The sequence below is a fragment of the Pelophylax lessonae genome, assembly GCF_965119305.1.
Source record: "Pelophylax lessonae genome assembly, chromosome: 11".
NCBI classification, from domain to species: Eukaryota; Metazoa; Chordata; class Amphibia; order Anura; family Ranidae; genus Pelophylax; species Pelophylax lessonae.
Window position 1 is genome coordinate 215,577,491 of NC_138778.1, and position 21,970 is coordinate 215,599,460.

The 21,970-nt window shown below is 44.6% G+C and overlaps 1 protein-coding gene across 1 annotated transcript in view; it reads right to left on the bottom strand.

Annotated features, from left to right (window-relative positions):
- Positions 1–214: 214 nt before the first annotated feature.
- SPO11 (SPO11 initiator of meiotic double strand breaks) overlaps positions 215–21,970 on the bottom strand; it is a 41,382-nt gene continuing 19,626 nt past the window's right edge. Inside the window, exons 8-13 of the mRNA XM_082271746.1 lie at positions 14,485–14,594; positions 14,309–14,408; positions 8,009–8,046; positions 5,578–5,654; positions 2,854–2,965; positions 215–415 (exon numbers count right to left, since the gene is read on the bottom strand). Of these exons, the coding sequence (XP_082127872.1) occupies positions 296–415; positions 2,854–2,965; positions 5,578–5,654; positions 8,009–8,046; positions 14,309–14,408; positions 14,485–14,594 (557 nt within the window). The 3' untranslated portion in view covers positions 215–295. The remainder of the gene's footprint in view (positions 416–2,853; positions 2,966–5,577; positions 5,655–8,008; positions 8,047–14,308; positions 14,409–14,484; positions 14,595–21,970) is intronic.

Here is a 21,970-nt window from a genome sequence, read left to right on the forward strand (position 1 = left end):
TGACACATACCCCTGTGACACATACCTCCATGACACATACCTCCATGACACATACCTCCATGACACATACCTCCATGACACATGCCTCCATGACACATACCTCCATGACACATACCTCCATGACACATACCTCCATGACACATGCCTCCATGACACATACCTCCATGACACATGCCTCCATGACACATACCTCCGTGACAGGTGAGTATTTATCTCTAAGAAGCTTAGCTTAGAACTCAAACAGAAAGAACACTTTATAACAGGCCAAACATTTCAGACATCTGCAGGAGTCTCCTTAGATCCAGCCTCCATACTGCAGCTTATTGGGTAGGTAGACTCTGGTTAGGTAGGTGGGTGACAGAGACGTCAAGGCCTGAATTTCAGCTTTCATTTTCCTCGAAGACATGATTTCCAGCTGGAAGGAGCAGAGGAGGGACATTAGAAATAACACCAGACACACATGAAGAGCAGAAATCATCTGACCCTTTACACAAAACATCCCTTGTTTTGTGTAAAAGGGCAGTTATAGTGCTCCCTATCAGGTTAGAAACTCTGATGATCCGGACCCTCATACCTCCTGTTCCCTATTCGATGTAGGCAGCATTGACCAGGATTCCCTCAATCTCCTGTTCCCTATTAGATGTAGGCAGCATTGGCCAGGACCCTCATACCTCCTGTTCCTTCTTAGATGTCACCTGTAATGAGCAGGACCCTCATACCTCCTGTTACTTATTAACTGTAAATTGTAATGAGCAGGACCCTCATACCTCCTGTACTTATTAGATGTAGACTGTAATGAGCAGGACCCTCATACCTCCTGTACTTATTAGATGTAGGCTGTAATGAGCAGGATCCTCATACCTCCTGTTCCTTATTAGATGTAGATTGTAATATGCAAGACCCTCATACCTCCTGTACTTATTAGATGTAGGCTGTAATGAGCAGGACCCTCACACCTCCTGTTCCTTCTTAGATGTCACCTGTAATGAGCAGGACCCTCATACCTCCTGTTACTTATTAACTGTAAATTGTAATGAGCAGGACCCTCATACCTCCTGTACTTATTAGATGTAGGCTGTAATGAGCAGGACCCTCATACCTCCTGTACTTATTAGATGTAGGCTGTAATGAGCAGGACCCTCATACCTCCTGTTCCTTATTAGATGTAGATTGTAATATGCAAGACCCTCATACCTCCTGTACTTATTAGATGTCACCTGTAATGAGCAGGACCCTCACACCTCCTGTTCCTTCTTAGATGTAGATTGTAATGAGCAGGACCCTCATATCTCCTGTTACTTATTAGATGTCACCTGTAATGAGCAGGACCCTCATACCTCCTGTTTCTTATTAGATGTAAATTCTAATGAGCAGGATCCTCATACCTCCTGTTCCTTATTAGACATGGGCTGTAATGAGCAGGACCCTCATACCTCCTGTTCCTTATTAGATGTAGGCTGTAATGAGCAGGACCCTCACACCTCCTGTTCCTTCTTAGATGAAGATTGTAATGAGCAGGACCCTCATACCTCCTGTTCCTTCTTAGATGTCACCTGTAATGAGCAGGACCCTCATACCTCCTGTACTTATTAGATGTAGGCTGTAATGAGCAGGACCCTCACACCTCCTGTTCCTTCTTAGATGTCACCTGTAATGAGCAGGACCCTCATACCTCCTGTACTTATTAGATGTCACCTGTAATGAGCAGGACCCTCATACCTCCTGTACTTATTAGATGTAGGCTGTAATGAGCAGGACCCTCATACCTCCTGTACTTATTAGATGTAGGCTGTAATGAGCAGGGCCCTCATACCTCCTGTTCCTTATTAGATGTAGATTGTAATATGCAGGACCCTCATACCTCCTGTACTTATTAGATGTAGGCTGTAATGTGCAGGACCCTCATATCTCCTGTTCCTTATTGGATGTAGGCTGTAATGAGCAGGACCCTCATTCCCCCTTTTCCTTATTGGATGTAGGCTGTAATGATCAGGACCCTCATACCTTCTGTTCCTTATTAGATGTAGGCTGTAATGAGCAGGACCCTCATACCTCCTGTACTTATTAGATGTAGGCTGTAATGAGCAGGACCCTCATACCTCCTGTTCCTTATTAGATGTAGATTGTAATATGCAGGACCCTCATACCTCCTGTACTTATTAGATGTAGGCTGTAATGTGCAGGACCCTCATATCTCCTGTTCCTTATTGGATGTAGGCTGTAATGAGCAGGACCCTCATTCCCCCTTTTCCTTATTGGATGTAGGCTGTAATGAGCAGGACCCTCATTCCCCCTTTTCCTTATTGGATGTAGGCTGTAATGATCAGGACCCTCATACCTTCTGTTCCTTATTAGATGTAGGCTGTAATGTGCAGGGCCCTCATATCTCCTGTTTCTTATTAGACATAGGCTGTAATGATCAGGACCTTCATACCTCCTGCTCCTATTAGATGTAGATTGTAATGATCAGGACCCTCATACCTCCTGTCCCTTATTATATGTATGCTGTAATGATCAGGACCCTCATGCCTCTTGTTCCCTATTAGATGTAGGCCGTAATAATCAGGACCCTCATACCTCCTGTTACTTATTTGTAGGCTGTAAAGGTCAGGACCCTAAAATCCCCTGTTCCTTATTGGATGTAGGCTGTAATGAGTAAGACTCTCATACCTCCTGTCCCAAATTAGATTGTAAGCTCATATTTTTTGTCCCCTGATCTGTTTTATCTTGATTATAATGTATGCACATTTACAGTACACCCTACAGTACAGTGCTCCAGACTAACAATGATAAATCTTGTTGGATAAAGGGGGATCACACATTTTGCTCCCATCATCCTGCATGTTGACAGACCTCTCTCTTCCACAGCGGCTGGCTGGAAACATATGGCCTCTTCTCCAAACTGCACAGTTTTTTCTTGTCCTCCTCTGATAATGGGATCAAGGCTTGTTCGGGGATGTGTAACCTGAAACAGACATAGGACGTATTAAAATACTGTAATTATCAGCCGCAGGATGTCAGGTAATGCAAACCACTGAAAAAAAAAAAAAAAATCCTGCAATGACTTCATTAATCAGATGTGATATGTTCTGCCAGAGTCTAATAAGAAGCAGATTCTTCACCGGAGTACAGCAGCTTGTTCCTCTTAGGGTCAGCAAGAACCTGTATTTAAAGTGGATGTGTCACTTATACAAAAAGGTAGGTTGGCAGACATGCTGGGATTTACAGTTCTTCAGCAGTTGGAGGCTGCAGGGGAGGGACAGGAGTGTACCTCTCGATGGAATCAGATCCAAACCAGAAAAAAACAAATCTTCACTATGATTGCCGTGTAATACGAACGTGGACCTGAACTCAAAAAGAGAAAATTTGATATGTTATAGGAAACGTCTGGGAATGTTATTTGTGTCTAAGCAGAACTCTGAAGAATCCACCTTTTATTTTTAATTCCTCCTGAAATATAGCAGTGGACTTGCCGGTATGTAAGTGTGCCTAGGCACTCCTGTGCTGTAGCCTCACAGCTGTATATCTGTAGTGTGAGATCAAAGGCATTGCTACCTCCTCTCAGGAGATTTGGTGATGTCACTACTGTGCTGCTCACTGCTCTCCTTCCTGGAGGTTCTGACATGAGGAAGCAAAGGCCTGCCTCTACCAAGATGGCCACCCCACACAGTCAGTAATGGGGAAAGTTCAGCTGCAGGGAGACCAAAGGCAATACTAGTGACTAGTCTATCGGCCTCTGACTGCCTTTTTTTATGGCAGTGTTAGGAAGGGCATGCCAGTATACAGAATGGTACATCAGGACAAATATCTGTGCACAGGCGCAGGCCAGCACATCAATCACAATCACAGAGTCGAGGAGGCAATTTAAATTGACCTGCTGCACATGACCAGTGCTACTTTGTCTATCTGCAACTCTGTATCTGGCTGTCTGTTATCGACCTGGAATGCCTTGAATACTCCTGATATCTGCCTGTACTGATCTCTGCTTGAAACTGGACTATGCTTTTCCTGCCCATTCATTAGCCAGTCCTTGCTGATCATCTGCCTGCTGCCCAGCCTTTCTTTGCTGATCATGTGCCTACTGCCCAGCCAATCCTCACTGATCATCTGCCTGTTGCCCAGCCAGGTACTGCTGATCATTTGCCAAGCCAGTCCCTGCTGATCATCTGCCTGCTGCTAAGCCAGTCCCTGCTGATCATCTGCCCTGTTGCTCAGCCAGTCTCTGCTAAACATCTGCCCGTTGCTCAGCCAGACACTGCTGATTATCTGCCTTCTGCCAAGCCAGTCCTTGCTAATCATCTGCCTGCAGCCCAACCAGTCCCTGTTGGTCATCTGCCTGCTGCCCAGTCTGTCTCTGCTGATCATCTGCCTGCTGCTCAGGCAGTCCTTGCTGATGGTCTGCCTGCTGCCCAGCCAGTCCTTGCTGATGGTCTGCCTGCTGCCCCACCAGTCCTTGCTGATCATCTGCCTGCTGTTCAGCCAGTCCCTGCTGATTATCTACCTGCTGCTTAGCCAGTCCTTGCTGATCATATGCCTGCTGCCCAGCCTGTTTTTGCTTATTATCTGCCTGCTGCCCAACCGTTCCTTGTTGATCATCTGCCTGCTGCCCAGTCTGTCTCTGCTGATCATCTGTCTGCTGCCCAGGCAGTCCTTGCTGATGGTCTGCCTGCTGCCCAGCCAGTCCTTGCTGATCATCTGCCCGCTGCTCTGTCAGTCCTTGCTGATTATCTGCCTGCTGCCCAGCCTGTTTTTGCTGATTATCTGCCTGCTGCCCAGCCAGTCCTTGCTAATCATCTGCCTGCTGCCCAATCAGTCCTTGTTGATCATCTGCCTGCTGCCCTGTCTGTCTCTGCTGATCATCTGCCTGCTGCCCAGGCAGTCCTTGCTGATCATCTGCCTGCTGCCCAGCCAGCTTCTGTTAATCCTCTGCCAGCCAGTCCTTGCTGATCATCTGCCTGCCGCCCAGCCAGTGTCAGTTGCAGCATGGCCAGTCTCTATTGACCTTCTGCCCACTGCCCAGCCTGACTCTGCCCATATACCATTCCAGCTGCTGGCAGGGACTACTAGGCACTCATGCCACTCTGTGCCCTTGCATCACCTGTTCATTTTACCAGGGGCCCTGCGCCAGAGCTGTAAAAGAGGCCAACCTCATCACTTCAGGTTCCTCAATCAGGTACATGATACACAGCTTCCAGAGCTCAGGTCATCTTTAAAGGCCCACAGAAGATATATATGCGGGAAGCTATACATGTGGCAATGTTTAATTACATTGTTTGTTGATATCAAAAGAAAATAGAAGCTTTAAAATGGTGTTTTTATTGACCGTAAAGAGATGGGATGGAGAGTTCAATGGTCAAGCACTGTGGATAAATCTGATCAGTGTCTAATTTTTCTCATTTTGACCCCGTATCTATTTGGTCTTTCAGTAAACTGGGTCGCAGATGTCAGTTTATTGTCCAGTTCCAACTTCACAGTCAACAAATTCTGGTGGTCGATCGAACTCCTGGGTGCTAGTGGATCGAAAGTGGTTAATTGACTGGAAATCTCTTTGCACAATAATTGCTGGGTTTCCCTCACCTCTCTATGTCGGAAGGTAGCAAGCCGAGCCAAGCTACAGATGGGACGGTTAAATTACGAGCCTCAAAGGACATGGACTGCAAGATAATGAGCATTGAGTGTTAGTAGTGGTAACAACACCTGTTCTCTCAACCCAAGTCTAAAGAGAACCTGTTTCCAAGCCCTTTTTCACAGCCATTACCCCTGTGAATTAAATTTGTCTGTGCAGCTTGTCCTTACTTCTATCAGTGTCTCTCATAACTCTTCTACCCTGAGCTCTCCACATCTTGAATTGTACCTGAACTCTTTATGTCCCCCTAGCACAAACCCCCCTGTCTACTAGTCTACTAGTGTATGAAGCAGCCAGGCTGCAATGTTGAGTTACAATCAAGGTTCCTTTTTTTTCTTTATCTAATTTAGCTATAACAGTAGTGTAAAAAGCTTCCTTACAATGTTGATAGCTTGTCCCAGTTTTGCTATTAATCCGTTATAAACTCAATCACAAAAGTCTTATGAGGCTTTAAAATGTTACCATAAATTTGAAATGTGGACCTTATAATTTCTGGTGATCCTGCTACAAAGGTCCTTATTTAGGCACTTCCTGTTATGGGGTGACAACACCCTGTCCCTGTCACCCAATTGTTCTCCCGTGTGGTCAATTTGTCGCATAGGCAGACTACAAGTGGCCGTTTCAACACACGTCATGCAGACATGGTCCACTGTTGTCACCATCAGGAAACATGCCCTAAAAAATACTTTGCAGCCATTGCTGGAGTGTATGTATGTAAGTGGCTGGAGGTAGGTAAGGACCCATTCAGGACTCTTGGCAGCCGTACATCTCTCAGCTGGCCTGAAATTAACTCCTCCAGGTTCTGTCTCAGCCTCCCCCTCTCCCCCAGGACTAAGCAGATGCAAAATGATGCTTTGCTTTAACCACTGCCCGCCCACAGTAGTTTTACTGCAGGCAGGCAGCAGCTGCAGGCCAGGTGACGTACTGTACCTGTATGATGCCCAGCACATGCGTACTTGTGCGCCCCCTGCCTGGCCAGTCTGTGTTGACCTTCTGCCCACTGCCCAGCCTGACTTTGCCCATCTCCCTTCCCACATGCTGGCAAGGACTTCTAGGCACCTCATGCCACTCCGTCCCCCTGCACCACCTGCTCATTTTACCAGGGGCTCTGAGTCAGGAGATGTAAGGGAGCCTCAACACTTCAGGTTCCTCCATCAGGTATATGACATACAGCTTCCAGAGTTCAGGTCCTCTTAAAGAAGATATATGATTAGCCCATTATGAGTGGTATCACACTTCTTCTACCTGGTTCGATGTGAAAATCAAAGCTTGTGCATCGAAAAATTGCTCTTGGTGCACACAACAGATTGCAGTGGCCGGGGTATTACTTGATCACTTTGTGATCACATGATCACATTGTAAACACAACTGTTATGAATGGGTTTCATTCGATTCATAACAGCTGTGCTTAGTAATATGTTGCCTTGATTGGCCCACAGCTATCACATGGTACCTGGGCCAATCACAGCACCCTGTACCATGTGATTAGCTGTAGCCAGTCAAAGATCAGAATAGTAATCACAGCTGTTATGAATGAAACCTATTCATGACCGTTCAAAACATTGCTGTTAGTGTTATTCACTGTAACAGCAAAGTATGATGAAAGTATATAAAAAATAGTAAAAAAAGAAAAAAAAAATGTTAAAAATATTGAATACAAAATTATTATTTTTTTTTTAACATACTGTCACCAGACAGTATCCCTGATCACCGCCACACCAGTCATATAATGACGCTGTACTTCACTGGTGACAGTATTAAAAAATAACATTTTATTTAATTTCTTTATTCTCCAAGATATTATGCCAAAAAATTACAACCTCAAAAAAACTTGCATGCCTCTTACTAAATAGACTGCTTACTAAAAGATTGTCTACTTTCCAAATGAAGGGTCATTTGGGGTGTATTTGTACTATCCTGGCATTTTAGGGCCTCAAGAAATGAGGCCAGTACATCAAGATTGATCAATTTTCAAATCTATATCCCATAGTTTGTAGGCGCTATAGCTTCCACACAAACCAATTAATATACACTTCTTGGGATTTTTTGCTTTACCAAAGATTTTCAGCAGAACACATTGCAGCCTAAATTTATGAAGACATTTTTACTGGATATGTTTTCTAAACAAAAAGTAGAAAATATTGTTTTTGTTTTTTTTTAAATTTATGATATTTTTTTCGTTTATATAATAAAAAATTAAAAACCCCGTGGTGATCAAATACCACAAAAAAAAAAGCTCTTTTTGTGTGAAAAAAATGATATAAATTTCCTTTTGTGTTGCATGACTAAGCAATTGCTAGTTAAAGTAGCGCTATAGCAAAAAATGGCCTGGCCATGAAGGGGGTAAAACCTTTAGGAGGTCAAATGCTTGAAAGTACTCACCACAGATCCATACTTGTAGATGCACATGATCTCTATCCCTGGTACAAACACAAAACAGTCACATTATATGGATTATACTGGTAAGAAGGACACAGTAAGGTATGAGACTTTTTGTCCTGTTGCTAAAACACAATGGGGGTCAATTCACTAAGCAGCTTGAGTTATATTTTTGCTTGCTGCTTTAACTCCTCATTAAATCATTCAATTCACATATATAATAACATGACCCCCTTGGTTAATACAACACTCAGCAGTCAAGTCTACGATGGGCTACATAGGAATCTGACACTCCCAGAAGAGTCGAATGCGGATGAGAAAGATGGAGGCTGCAGTAGTGGAATGAAGGGTAGGAAGAAGACAAGGGCCACTGAATGGGTGGGCATAATACTTCTTCTATAACAGGAATCTGATCCTCTGATTCATTTTAAGACAAGGTAGAGACTCTTCAAAGCCCCCCTGATCTCTCTGTACCTCCCCCATGTTGTGATTGTAACAGAGTTTTGCTTAGAAATGCTTTAACCACTTGCTGACCGCCCTATAGCAGTTTTACTGCTACAGGGTGGCATCTCTGCACAGGATCACACATATATATATATATATATATATATATATATATATATATATATATATACACACATGTCATCCTGCACTTCCACCTGCAGAGGGCGTGCACGCGCCACCAGCCGGCCACTTCTGCTGTGATAATTCACAGCAGAAGCCGATCTGCGGGTGCTGGGCACTCGATGTCCTCCGGCACCCACCGATCATCAGTAAACCACACAGAACCTATGTAAACAAGGCAGATCTCTGTTCTGACAAGGGAGAAGGGATGGACTTTGTGTTCCTCCAAAGCAGGGAATAAAATCGATCTCTTCCCTTAGTAAAAGCAGCACACACAGTACACAAAAACACTGGCTAGGCACACAGTTAACCCTTTGATCGCCTCCTGATGTTAATCCCTCCCCAGCCAGTCTCATTAGTACAGTGACAGTGCGTATTTTTAGCACTGATCACTGTATCAGTGTCACTGGTTCCTACAGTGTCAAGAGCGTCAGTTAGTGTCCGATTGTCCGCCGCAATATCGCAGTTCCGCTATAAGTTGCTGATCGTCGCCATTAATAGTATTTAAAAAAAAATAACTAAATAAAAATTCCATATATATATATATATATATATCCTATAGTTTGTAGACGTTATAACATTCCCATAAACCAATCAATGTATGCTTATAAGGCTTTTTTTTTTTTTTTTAACCAAAAACATGTAGTAGAATACATATGTGGCCTATATTTATGAAATTAGATTTGTTTCATACATATTGGATGTGTTTTATAGCAGAAAGTAAAAAACATTGTTTTTTTTTTTTTTCAAAATTGTCGGTCTGTTTTTGTTTGTAACGCAAAAAATAAAAATCGCACAGGTGATCAAATACCACCAAAAGAAAGCTCTATTTGTGGGAAAAAAAAGACTTACGTTTTTTTTTTTTTGGAGTACAGCAATGCATGACTGTGCAATTGTCAGTTAAAGTAACGCAGTGCCGTCTCCCAAAAAATGGTCTGGTCATGAAGGCGGGTACATTTTCCGGAGGTAAAGTGGTTAAAATACTTTAGAAAATGCAACTTTCTGTCCTCCCTTTAGTACTCTGTGCTTGAAGAGCTGAGTAACAATCACAACCCTAATGCAAGTGTCCTCACTCCGACTTTGTATTTATTGCAAAGAAGAGGAGGGGGCATGCCTGATCAGGCACTGGGTCTACCTCTGGGGCCTATGGGACTACATTGTTATATTTAGACTCCCTGCACACTGGAGGTAAGGATTTGGGAGCTGTTTGCACAATGTCTCTGACTGCATATCTGATTCTTCATATGGGCTTTAGGAAAACACTGAATCTAGAGATAACCAGGAAGCCATCATTTTTAATAAAAGAGGTCAGCATTTCCCATTACATGTTGTATTATCTAAAGCTTCTGTTAGGTAAATGCGGAATATAAAAACAGTAAAAACAATTTCTGCCCTTACAGAGGCTTCTATATCCACTTGAGGATCACCCACCGTACATATACTGTGGCAGGGCAGCCGCCCTGCGCTGGAACACGTGTGATCAAGCCGATTAGCAGGTGCTGGAAAATAGATGTCTGCTGCCACCTGCTGATCGGCTAGGAGAGACACAGAACGGAGCACTGCCTATGTTAACAAGGCAGAGCTCAGTCCTGACAGGGGGAGGTAATGAAATAAAATCCATCACTTCCCTTAGTAAAAGCAACACACATAGTACACACAAACACTGGCTAGACACACAGTTAATCCCCTGATTGTCCTAGATCAGTGATGGCGAACCCATGGCACACGTGCAACAGTTGGCACGCAGAGCCATCTCTGTGGGCACGCGAGAGAGTCTATGGAGAGTCCAGGTTTGGTGGCGGCGGGAGAGCGGCAGCAAACAGTGGCGAGGTCGAGTTGCAGAAAAATATCTGCACATGGTGAGGGAATGAGTTGGCAGCCCGCAGCCTCTGTGGGGAAGGTTAACAGGCCTGAAAACCCAGGAGGGAGAGAAGAGCTTCACTGCTTCCTTGACCCTCGAAGAGGCGAGCAGCAGCCGCAGGAGGTCATGGAGGCGGTCCAGAAGATGAGGACGGCCGAGAGGTACAGGCTGCGAGGGAGCGGCTCGAAGGAACAGAGCAGAAAGTAACCCCGGATCAAGAACAGAGACTAGTTTGGAAGGTACCAGGCACAATGATACACAGACTACTTTCACACAAAGACTGGGACAGGGGGGCAGAGCAGGGACTGCAGATAAGCACAGTGATAGAGGTCTCTCTCTCATCTCCCCCCTCACTCTCCTCTCAGCCTGTCCTCCCTCTCTCCCTCCCTCCCTCCATTTCCCCTTCTTTCACTAAGCCCAATCTCTCTCTCAATCCCCCCTCTTTCAGTTCCCCCCCTCTCTCTGACACCCCCTCTCTCTCACATACACCTCTCTCTCTCTCAACCCCCCTTTCCCTCTCTTACACACCCTCCCTCTCTCTCTTAAGCCCCCTCTCTTTCATCCTCCTCCCTCTCTCTCTGTCCCCCCTATCTCTGCCCCCTCCCTCTCTCAACCCCCTTCTCTCTGTTCCCCCTCTCTCTCAACACCCTGTCTCCCTCTCTCTGTCCCCCCTCTCTCTCACACCCCTCCTCTCTCTCACACCCCCCTCTCTCTCTCTCACACCCCCCTCTCTCTCAACCCCCCTCTCTCTCACCCTTCTCTCTCACAACCCCTCTCTTTCACAACCCCTCTCTCTCTCACACCCCCTCTCTCTCTCACCCCCCCCCCCCTCTCTCTCACACCCCTCCTCTCTCTCACACAACCCTCTCACTTTCTCTCTCTCTCTCTCTCAACCCTTTCTATCTTTCTCTCTCTCTCAGCCTCCATCTCTCATAGCCCCCCTCACGCTAATTGCAGTGTTGGCACTTTGAAATAATTAAGTTGGTTTTGTGTTGCAGTTTGGGCACTCGGGCTCAAAAAGGTTCCCCATCACTGTCCTAGATGTTTAAGCCCTTCCCAGCCAGTGTCATTTTTATAGTGACACTGCATATTTTTAGCACTGATCACTGTATTAGTGTCACTGGTTCCCACAAAGTGTCAGTTGGTGTCAGACTGTTCGCCGCTATATCACAGTCCTGCTATAAGTCGCTGATCGCTGCCATTACTAGTATATATATATATTTATTGTGACTGTATTCACCGTCACTTGAGGTGAGGAGCAGATACTTAATGGTTTGAATTGGTTTAGATGGGACAGTAATATTTTTCAACCATATCTTCATATAGAAATATGAAGATTAAATACCACCTTACACAGCGTATTCCATGTGCTTTCTGTGAGAGAGACACACAGACTGTCATTGGCAAACTTCCTTATTGTTTGTGTATTGGGAAGGAATGTGGATTGTGCCTGTCTCATTGTTAAATGTTAATGACCTCACATTGTTCTCTCTGCCTTAAGATAAGCTTATTATGGGATGTATAGGTGTATGTGGATTGGCTGCTAAGGGTAAGGGGGGATTGTCTCACAGTGTATATCTTTGTGTACACTGTATGGGAGTGTAAAACTCTGTTTTCATTGGATTGTGAATGTCAGGGCCTGTTTTCAACAAGGTCCACCTGGGCGGTAACCTTGTGGGGGAAAACTGTATAAAAGTATGTTTCTTGTTCAATAAAGTTGAGTTCTACTTCACCCTCAATCTAGAGTTCTGTCTCTCATTGGGGGAATATGGTACCAGGGATTGCTATGTCCTTCATACTCCCTTGGATAATCACTAAGCTCTTGTAAGAGCTTGTGTAAGAGCTTGTACCTGTTCCTGCTGCACTCTCTGGGGAAAGAGAGGTTCACCCACTGGAACCTGGAGCCTTGTCGTAGGTCCATGGTGGGTAGGAGATGGCGAGACCCCAACCAAGCTGCGGCGGTTCGTGGGGTCTGAAGTGTTTACGGTGTCTGGTGGAGTGCTTGGAGCCTTCGGGAAGCACCAGGAGCATCCCTCAACGGAGGTGCCCGGTTGGGCCGTTTTTTATATATAATGTATAGAAAGAGAGAGAAAAATTACAGTATATCCCACAGTTTGTAGATGCTATATCTTGTGCACAAGCCAATCAATATAAGCTTAGTGAGATTTTTTTTACCAAAAATATGTAGCAGAAAACATATTGACCTAAATTTATAAGATTTTTTAAAAATTTTTATTGGATATGTTTTTTAGCAGAAAGTAAAAAATATTGTTTTTCGGGCGCCAACATGGCAGCATACATATGATATAGCTCCGCCCCTATATGCGCCCACAGGACCTGTTTAAAATCTATAAAAGTCTGACTGAGAACAGCCCATTCTCCTTTTTGTCCTCAAGTTATACACCCACAAGCCTGATGTTGCGATATAAAGTCCCTATCTGCCGACTGTGTCGGTATCCGTCTGGTTCAGGCTTTCCTAGGGGCAGTCCCACATCTTAGGTTGCTAAATGCATCAGCAATGTTGGGAGCCCCTTCTGGTGGTCTTTTGGGGCTGAGTAGGTCTCTAACTAGAGAAGACAGAACCTAATGTTGTGCTCCTGAGATAGTGTTTGGCTGCTGGAGTCCATGATGCATGTGTCTCCCTACACACCTGTGCTGGTGTTTGTTTGCTGTCCATGATGCATGTGTCTCTCTACACACCTGTGCTGAATGTTGCACACCTGATGCTGGTGTCAGTGCTGCAGTTTATTTTCTCCTACAGTTATGTGCCATCCCTTTTTGTTTTCCTCCCATGCCTCTAACTTCATTAGGCTCCTTTCACACTGGCGCACCGCCCAACGGAGTCCGTTCTGTTTAGCGGGGGATCGATCCGCCGACCCCCGCTGAGCAGGCGGGTGGCGGATGGCAGCTCCGTCTCCGCTCTGTGTGCAGATCCCGGCTATCCTCTATGGGGAGATCGGATGAGAACGGACCGTCTGTCCGTTCTCATTTGATCCCATCCAATCCGAAAATATGGTTTCCATGCGTCCGGATTTCAACTTTTCAATTCTGAAAAATGATCACGTCTACTAACTACGGGAAAGATTTGTTTTTTTCTTTTTTACTAGTAATGACGGCGATCAGCGATTTTTAGCGGGACTTCGACACTGCGGTGGACAGATCTGACCCCTGACTGACATTTTTGACACTTTTGGGGGGACCAGTGACATTACTACAGTAATCAGTGCGAAAAATATGTACTGTTACTATACTAATGCCATTGGCAGGGGAGGGGTTAACCCAGGGGCGATCAAAGGGTTAAATGTGTACCTAGGGGAGTGATTCTAACTGTATGGGGGAGTGGCTTGTGAAATGAGCACAGAGACCTGTGATCCTATATAGAAGGATCACATGCACTCTGTGATCATTCCAGAGAGAAGAATGGTCAGCTGTGTTTACAACAGCTGCCCGTCCTTCTCTCTCAGCGGGGAGCGATCGCAGGTGTCAGGCGGCAATCGGAGCTGCCTACCCTGTGCATCGGATTCCCCGTTGCCAAGTGGGGGTGGGAGCACGCCGCTGCCGGCGCGCTCGCCCTCTAGCTGCCGGCGCGTGACCGACGTATACCTACGGCGGTTTGCGCAGGAGAGCCAGCCTGCCGCAGTATTTCTGTGGCGGGCGGTCCGAAAGCGGTTAAGCTACAACGAGGACTTTGAAATACAGTAGAAAAGTGCATGGCTACTTCCATATTTGCTAATTCTGCTTCTTCCTTATCTTACAGTGTTTGCTTTGATCTAATCAGAATTTACCGACACATCTCACCACCACTCAGATTACAGTACCATGTGGGTCTCCATCCACCAGAGTGAAAATCGGAATCTGAAAAGTGTCCCACAGCTTGCGGACGAAGAGCCTGGTGTTAAGATCTGGAATTCCTTTACCCTGGCAACAAGACATACAACAAGTTACAAAACCAGGTCCTGAGGTTTATCCAGTGGCCAATGCAGTCACATCTTACCGTGATGAGGATGCAGGGGCCGCAATTCCCGCAAAAATCATCATCGAGGAGCCGCTGGAGAGTGGCGTCTTTTTCGATAATGAGGACAAAGCGGGCCTGGGTTCTCATGTCTCCGGGGTGAAGGAGGTACAACAACTGAACAACGCATAATAAAATCTAAATTTTCTCTACTTGATATTGGGCAGTGAGGCCAACGCGTTTCAGGTGTTATATGTATCTACAAATAATAAAAGGTATGGCGCGTAGAGTGTAGCGTGAACTACATAGAATGCATTGAATTCAGCAAACAAGTTCATGTGATTCAAATTAGAATTTCCTGGGTTAACGCTTGCTGACCTCAGGACACTCAGTGCAGCACCTCTAGGACAGTGGTCCTCAACCCTGGCCTACAGGGCCCACTAACAGGCCAGATTTTCAAGATAACTGAAATACATCCCAGGTGATATCATTTGTTGCTCAGTGATTGCAGTATTCTAGTCTGCATCTCCCCAAGTTAATACCTAAAATCTGGCCTGTTAGTGGGCCCTGTAGGCCAGGGTTGAGGACCACTGCTCTAGGAGACAGAAGTGTCTATAGGGGAACCAGATAAGGATGGTTATATGCAACCCACTTCATCAAGGCCTCACATTTCAAATGGGAATACCCAGACTGTAGAGGACCCTTAAAGTAAATGTAAACTCCCACATATACCCAGAGAAGTGACTGGCCTCAGGTGATACACAGAGATGAAACAAATCCTCATACATAAGTTGTACCTTTTTATCTACAGCAATCTTTCCCATACAGCCATTCAAAGTGCAGAATTTACACAGGATCTCTCGGCTCTGAAAAGCAGAGGGCGGAAAGCTGAGGTTTCATCAGTGAGGAGAGCTCTGAGAGCGGATTGGAGGAAAGGGACTCCCCCCCCCCCCTTCACACAGCACACAGGAACAGAGCTGAAGATGTTAGCCTGTTGAAGGTCCCTCCCGTCACCATTTTTCTCTTGGTGTCAGGAAAACTTGTCAGAATTGATTCATGCTGATAGCAGAGGAATGAAGCAGCAGACAGAAATGGCACTTAGTGTTCTGGATTGAGACAAGTAAACACTATAGAGGGATATGCTTTGTTCATATTTCATGTCTGAGGTTTACAAAAACTTTAAGATAGACTTAAGAGATTGTGGGATCACACTAGCAGCTGGTTTAAGTGGGTCCCTTGTAACTCCCGAAACTTGTTGGCTTTTTAACAGACTTTTTATCGACAACCTGACTTTCCTATCTTGCCTTTACCACTGGTCTTACAATCCCTTTGTTCTACGTTTCACAGATCATATACAGCAGGTATAGAAAAGAATCGTCCCTCTTTAAAATAATCACATTTTGTTGCTTTGCAGCCTGAAATGAAAACAGACACAGTTTCTGTTTTATCCAGCTGTATTTACTCAGAACATCCAAGGGAAAGGTATAACACCGACATGTCAGGAAAAAAAAGAAGTTCAAAAATAGAATCACCGAGTTAGAAAAAGGGTCACCCCCTTATGTTAGTGTTTTGTTAAACCCCCTTTTGCTTTTATTCCAGCCTTTAGTCTGTTGGGATTTGTCTCTACTAACTTTGCACATCTAGACTTTGCAATATTTGCCCGCACAACTGCTCAAGTTCAGTTAAATTTGATGGTGAGCGTTTGTGGACTGCAGTCTTCAAATTATTCCACAGATTTTCCATGGGGTTTAAGTCTGGGCTCTGACTAGGCCATGCAAGGGCATTCACCTTTTTCTCCTTTAACCGATGTGTGCTCATTGATGCCGTGTGCTTTGGGTCATTGTCATGTTGGAAGGTAAACTCTCTTCCTATTGACCTCTTTCTGGTAGAGGGCAGAAGATTTTCCTTAAGAATTTGGTGGTATTTTGCTGAATCCATTTTTCCTTCTATCCTGACAAGTGCTCCAGTCCCTGCTGCAGAGAAACACCCCCATAACAGAATAATACCACCTCCATGCTTTACTGTAGGGATGGTGTTATTTGGATGGTGAGCTGTATTGAATTTCAGCCTGACCTATCGTTTGGTGTTGAAGCCAAATAATTCAATCTTAGTCTCATCTGACCAGAACACCTCTTCCCATGTGGCCTCAAGATGCCTTTTGGCAAAGCTCAGCCATGACTGAATGTCAATGTGAACAAAAGATTGTGGGTTCATCGCTATAAATAGATGAGGAACGGAAGCGTCATTACGTCCTGAAGAAGCGTACGTGACGTATGCAAAATGCGTTGACGTCAGAGGCGCATCGGACTCTGCGTTCCATGATGCGCTCCACCGGAGGTTCTATTTAGTTCCAGCCGAGGTCGGACGCTGGCTATGGATCACACAGGCGCTTTCATCACATGGGATTGATGTCCAAGCTACAACTAAACAACCCATGCATCTGTATCTGGCACACACAACCCTACAGTGAACTGTACCTACCCTGGAAAAAGGGTGGAAAGATTTTCATTAACACGGCACGGGAGAGTGGTGAGAAGCCTTTTTGGCACCCAGAGACTATTATGTCTTCTATGACTCTTGATATGGGTGACCTGGTTTTACTTTTGAACTAAGTATCACTGAACTTGTTGTTAGTAGTGCCTACACATACAGCCTAAAGTGGGACTCTTGCATTTAGGTGCATAATTACACTGTGTGTCCGCTGTGGGTATGATCTAGCTGACCGACTATCTGGATGGCTTGACTCAGTCAGTAGCTATATCCACATTACATGCCGAATCAAGTACCCAGTGGTCACATATGAACTATTGTGATTCCACGAGCTACCACCTCCTCACACCGGAACTAATTTTGGAGCCAACTATTCATTCACCTTTTTACTAGTACTTGACTACCCATGTTGATTTCATTTTTGGACTTTTACATTGAAGGAATTGATCACACGGAAGTGTGGATCTCCCCAAATGTCTGATGAAGTGACTTATTACCCTTTATCCATCAAAACTCTAGATTTGGGGGTAGTGCACATGATGCAGTGATTCTTTTGTTCACATTGACTGCTTCGGTTGTGGAGGTACCCCGTCTTATACAGGACGAAATGGTGATGCTGCAGTATCTACACTATCTCATCAGAGATGTATAGTAACTAAGTAGAACTACTTCACTACTGTACTTAAGTACCGAAAGGCGGTATCTGTACTTTCCTAGAGTAGAATTTTTTTCTCCTACTTCCACTTTTACTTCACTACATTTTTTCGATGATTTCAATACTTCTACTCCAATATTTTTTTTTTTGTGCTGCATAGTTACTCGTTACTATTATAAAAATTACCACTGCCAGAACAGTAGATGGCAGGTTTCATGAAGCTCAAAACATGTGTATTATCAGCGCATACGAAAATAAATGCTACTGTATGTATAAATAAAAGCTGCATTTGAAATAATAAAAAACAATATGATGTTCAAACTTTTGACTTCTTTCTTTAATAACTACATAACACAGTACTTGTACTTTTACTTTCAGTACTTGAGTAGCAATTTTTTTTTCAAAACTACTGGTACTTTTACTTTCAGTACTTGAGTAGCAAAATTTTTAAAAAAACTACTTGCAATACTTAAGTACAAAAAATGTTGAATACTTTAGTACTGCTACTCAAGTCACTTTTTGATTGAGCACTTCCACTTCTACTCAAGTCACTTTTTGATCGAGCACTTGTACTTTTACTCAAGTATGGGTTTTGAGTACTTTATACAACTCTGTATCTCATTATATAGATGCCTTAGGCCACTGTGTGAGTTCACATTCCCTCCCCCTTTTTCTTTGTGACTGTATGTCGCCTTTCTTGAGGAGTGGCTTTTTTTTCTTGCAACCCTCCCATACAAGCCACATTTGTGGATAATTTGTGATATTGTTGTTACATGCACACAATGACCACTCTTGGTTCAGAGTTGCTGTAGGCCTCTTGGTCGGCTCTCTGACCAGTTTCCTCCTGGCACTTTCATCCAGTTTGGAGTGACGTCCTGATCCAGGGAGGGTCTGTGCTGTAACAAATAAATACCTTCCACTTACTAATATTAGATTTCGCTGTGCTTCCAGGCATTGATAAAGCCTTTGAAATTGTATCCATCTCCTGACTTTTGCCTGTCCACAACTTTGTCCCGGTGACAGTGCCTTGCCACCTATAGTTGATTGTTTGCTTCAGCTGCACTGGGACTGAAATGCTCCAGGAATGCTTTTTCCATGCTGAGCTAATAAAAATGACCACAGCTGATCACAGTGTGAAGTCAAATTGCTTTGTGCACCATTAAGAAGGTGATTAGCTACACCTGGTTGAGTTTACAAGTAATTTTTAGGAGGGGGTGATCCTTTTTCCAACTCCGTGATTCTGTTTTTTGTTTTTTTTTTTCTAACATGTTGGTGTTATATCTTTCAGTTAGATATTATAAGTTGCACTGAGTAAATACAGCTGGATAAACACAAAAACTGTCTGTCTTCATTTTGGGTTGCGAAGCAAGCCGACCTGCGTGCGCTCCACGGTGACAACGGACGTGACGTCAGTGGTTCAACTTCAAATAGCAACCAGATCTCTGTGCATTTCTCCTGTCATAGGCATCATCAGGAAATCTATTTCACTACAGGACACAGCAGTGATGTGGGGCTTGGAGGATAGAACCATAGTGTGCAGCTGGGATCACAGGCATCCAACACTCCCAAAATTGTCAAATGCTAAGGAGTCTGACAGAGGCTGAGACCCCGTTCACACTGGGGCGATCCGACTTGCCGGGGCGACCTCACAGGTCGTGGCGCGCAGCTCGCACCGCGACCTCGGAGCGGCCGGCACGGACTTCATAACAATGAAGTCAATGCAGGTCGCTCCAGGACGCCCCAAAGAAGCTCCGGACCCTTTTTCTAAGTCGGAGCGACTTGTGTCGCTCCTATTAGAACGGGTCCACAGCTTCTCTATGGCAAGCGACCTACGGCGACCTGTCAGGTGACCAGGTCGCCTGACAGGTCGCCCCAGTGTGAACGGGGTCTTAAGGACTTCAATAGAGCAAAGATAGGCAACATGAGCCACCTAAGAGATACATACAATTCTTTTTAGTTCACAAGTGTTTGTAAATGTTTTTTTTTAAATAACAAACATACATGTCATACTTTCTCTGTTTAATGGGTTTGCACGGAGCAACCCCGATCCTCCCCTTCTGGGGTCCCCAGCTGGCGCTCCTGGCTCCTCTTCCCCACCGAGTGCCCCCCACAGCAGGCTGCTCGCTATAGGGAGCACTGGTGCATGCTCGATTCTGAGCTCTGTCCCCCTGTCCCCTCCTCACTGACTTTGCTCTCGTGGACATCGCTGAATCAAGGTCCGGCTCAGGTAAGTACAGTGGATAAAAAAGTCTACACACCCCTGTTAAAATGTCAGCTTTCTGTGATGTAAAAAAATGAGACAAAGAACTTTTTCCAACTTTAATGTGACCTATAAACTGTACAACTAAGTTGAACAACAAACTGAAATCTTTTAGGTGGAGGTGAAGTACAAATAAAAAAACAAAAAAAATATGGTTGCATAAGTGTGCACACCCTTACACTAATACATTGTTGCAGCACTTTTGGATTTTATTACAGCACTGGGTATCAGCATGGCACATCTTGACTTGGCAATATTTTCCCACTCTTCTTTGCAAAAAACACTCCAAATCTATCAGATTGTGAGGGCATCTCCTGTGCACAGCCTTCCAGATCACCCCACAGATTTTCAATGGGATTCAGGTCTGGGCTCTGGCTGGGCCATTCCAAAACTTTAATCTTCTTCTGGTGAAGCCATTCCTTTGTTGATTTGGATGTATGCTTCGGGTCGTTGTCATGCTGAAAGATGAAGTTCCTCCTCATGTTCAGCTTTCTAGCAGAAACCTAAAGGTTTTGTGCCAGTATTGACCGGTATTTGGAACTGCTCATAATTTCCTTTACCTTGACTAAGGCCTCTGTTCCAGCTGAAGAAAAACAGCCCCAAAGCATGATGGTGCCACCACCATGCTTCACAGTGGGTATGGTGTTCCTTTGGTGATGTGCAGTGTTGTTTTTGCGCCAAACATATCTTTTGGAATTATGGCCAAAAAGGTCAACCTTGGTTTCCTCAGACCAGAAAACATTTTCCCACATGCTTTTGGGAGACTTCAGATGTGTTTTTGCAAAATTTAGCCGGGCTTGGATGTTTTACTTGGTACGAAAAGGCCGTCTTGCCCCTCTACCCCATAGCCCAGACATATGAAGAATACGGGAGATTGTTGTCACATGTACCACACAGCCAGTACTTGCCAGATATTCCTGCAGCTCCTTTAATGTTGCTGTAGGCCTCTTGGCAGCCTCCCTGACCAGTTTTTTTCTCGTCTTTTCATCAATTTTGGAGGGATGTCCAATTCTTGATGATGTCCCTGTTGTGCCATATTTTCTCCACTTGATGATGACTGTCTTCACTGTGTTCCATGGTATATCTAATACCTTGGAAATTCTTTTGTACCCTTCTCCTCCCTGATACCTTTTAACAATAAGATCCCTCTGATGCTTTGGAAGCTCTCTGCGGACCATGGCTTGCTGTAGGATGTGACTAAAGCCTCGTACACATGCACCGATTGTTGGCCGACCGATCGGCTGTCTTTTGTCCAGTGTTGTTGTGTTGGTTGAAATGTGCTCTAGACTTGCACTGGACTTTTGTTGGCCAACAAAAACCAACTTCAGAAGTGATGTCATGTGCTGGTTAACTTTCCGTGTGTTTTTTCTTCTCTGAGCATGCCCAGTCTTGCTCATCAGATTTTTGTCTGCCGAAATCTGTTCTGACTGACGAACAATCGGCCGTTCTGTTGACGGCCAACAAAAATTTTATAGCATGCATACCAGATTTTATTCGGCCAAAAAGTCGGTTGTCGGAAGCATCATACTAACAAGCCAACAATCGGCCGATCGGACGTTGGCCGAACATTCACGGCCAACAATCGGTGCGTGTGTACGAGGCTTAAGGAAATGTCAGGAAAGACAGACTAGAACAGCCGAACTTTATTTGGGGTTAATCAAAGGCACTTTAAATGATGGCAGATGATGTGTACTGACTCCTATTTAACATGAGTTTAAATGTGATTGCTTAATTCTGAACACAGCTATATCCCCAGTTATAGGAGGGCATGCACACTTATGCAACCGCGTTATTTGAGTTTTTTATTTTTACTTCCCCCCCCCCCCCTAAAAAAAGATTTCAGCTTATTTTTCAATTGAGTTGTACAGTTTATAGGCAACATTAAAGGCGGAAAAAGTTCTAAAATAAATTAATCTTTGTCTATTTTTTTTTTCACAGAAGCCTGACATTTTAACAGGGGTGTGTAGACTTTTTATATCCATTGTATATTGGGGGGGGGGGGAGTGCTGCATACTAAATGTATTTTACCTTAATACATGAAATGCATTAAGGTAAACAACCTACAGGCTTTAGAACCACTTTAAAGCCTGATGCAGAGAGCCATCCCGGCCAGGAGAATGTAC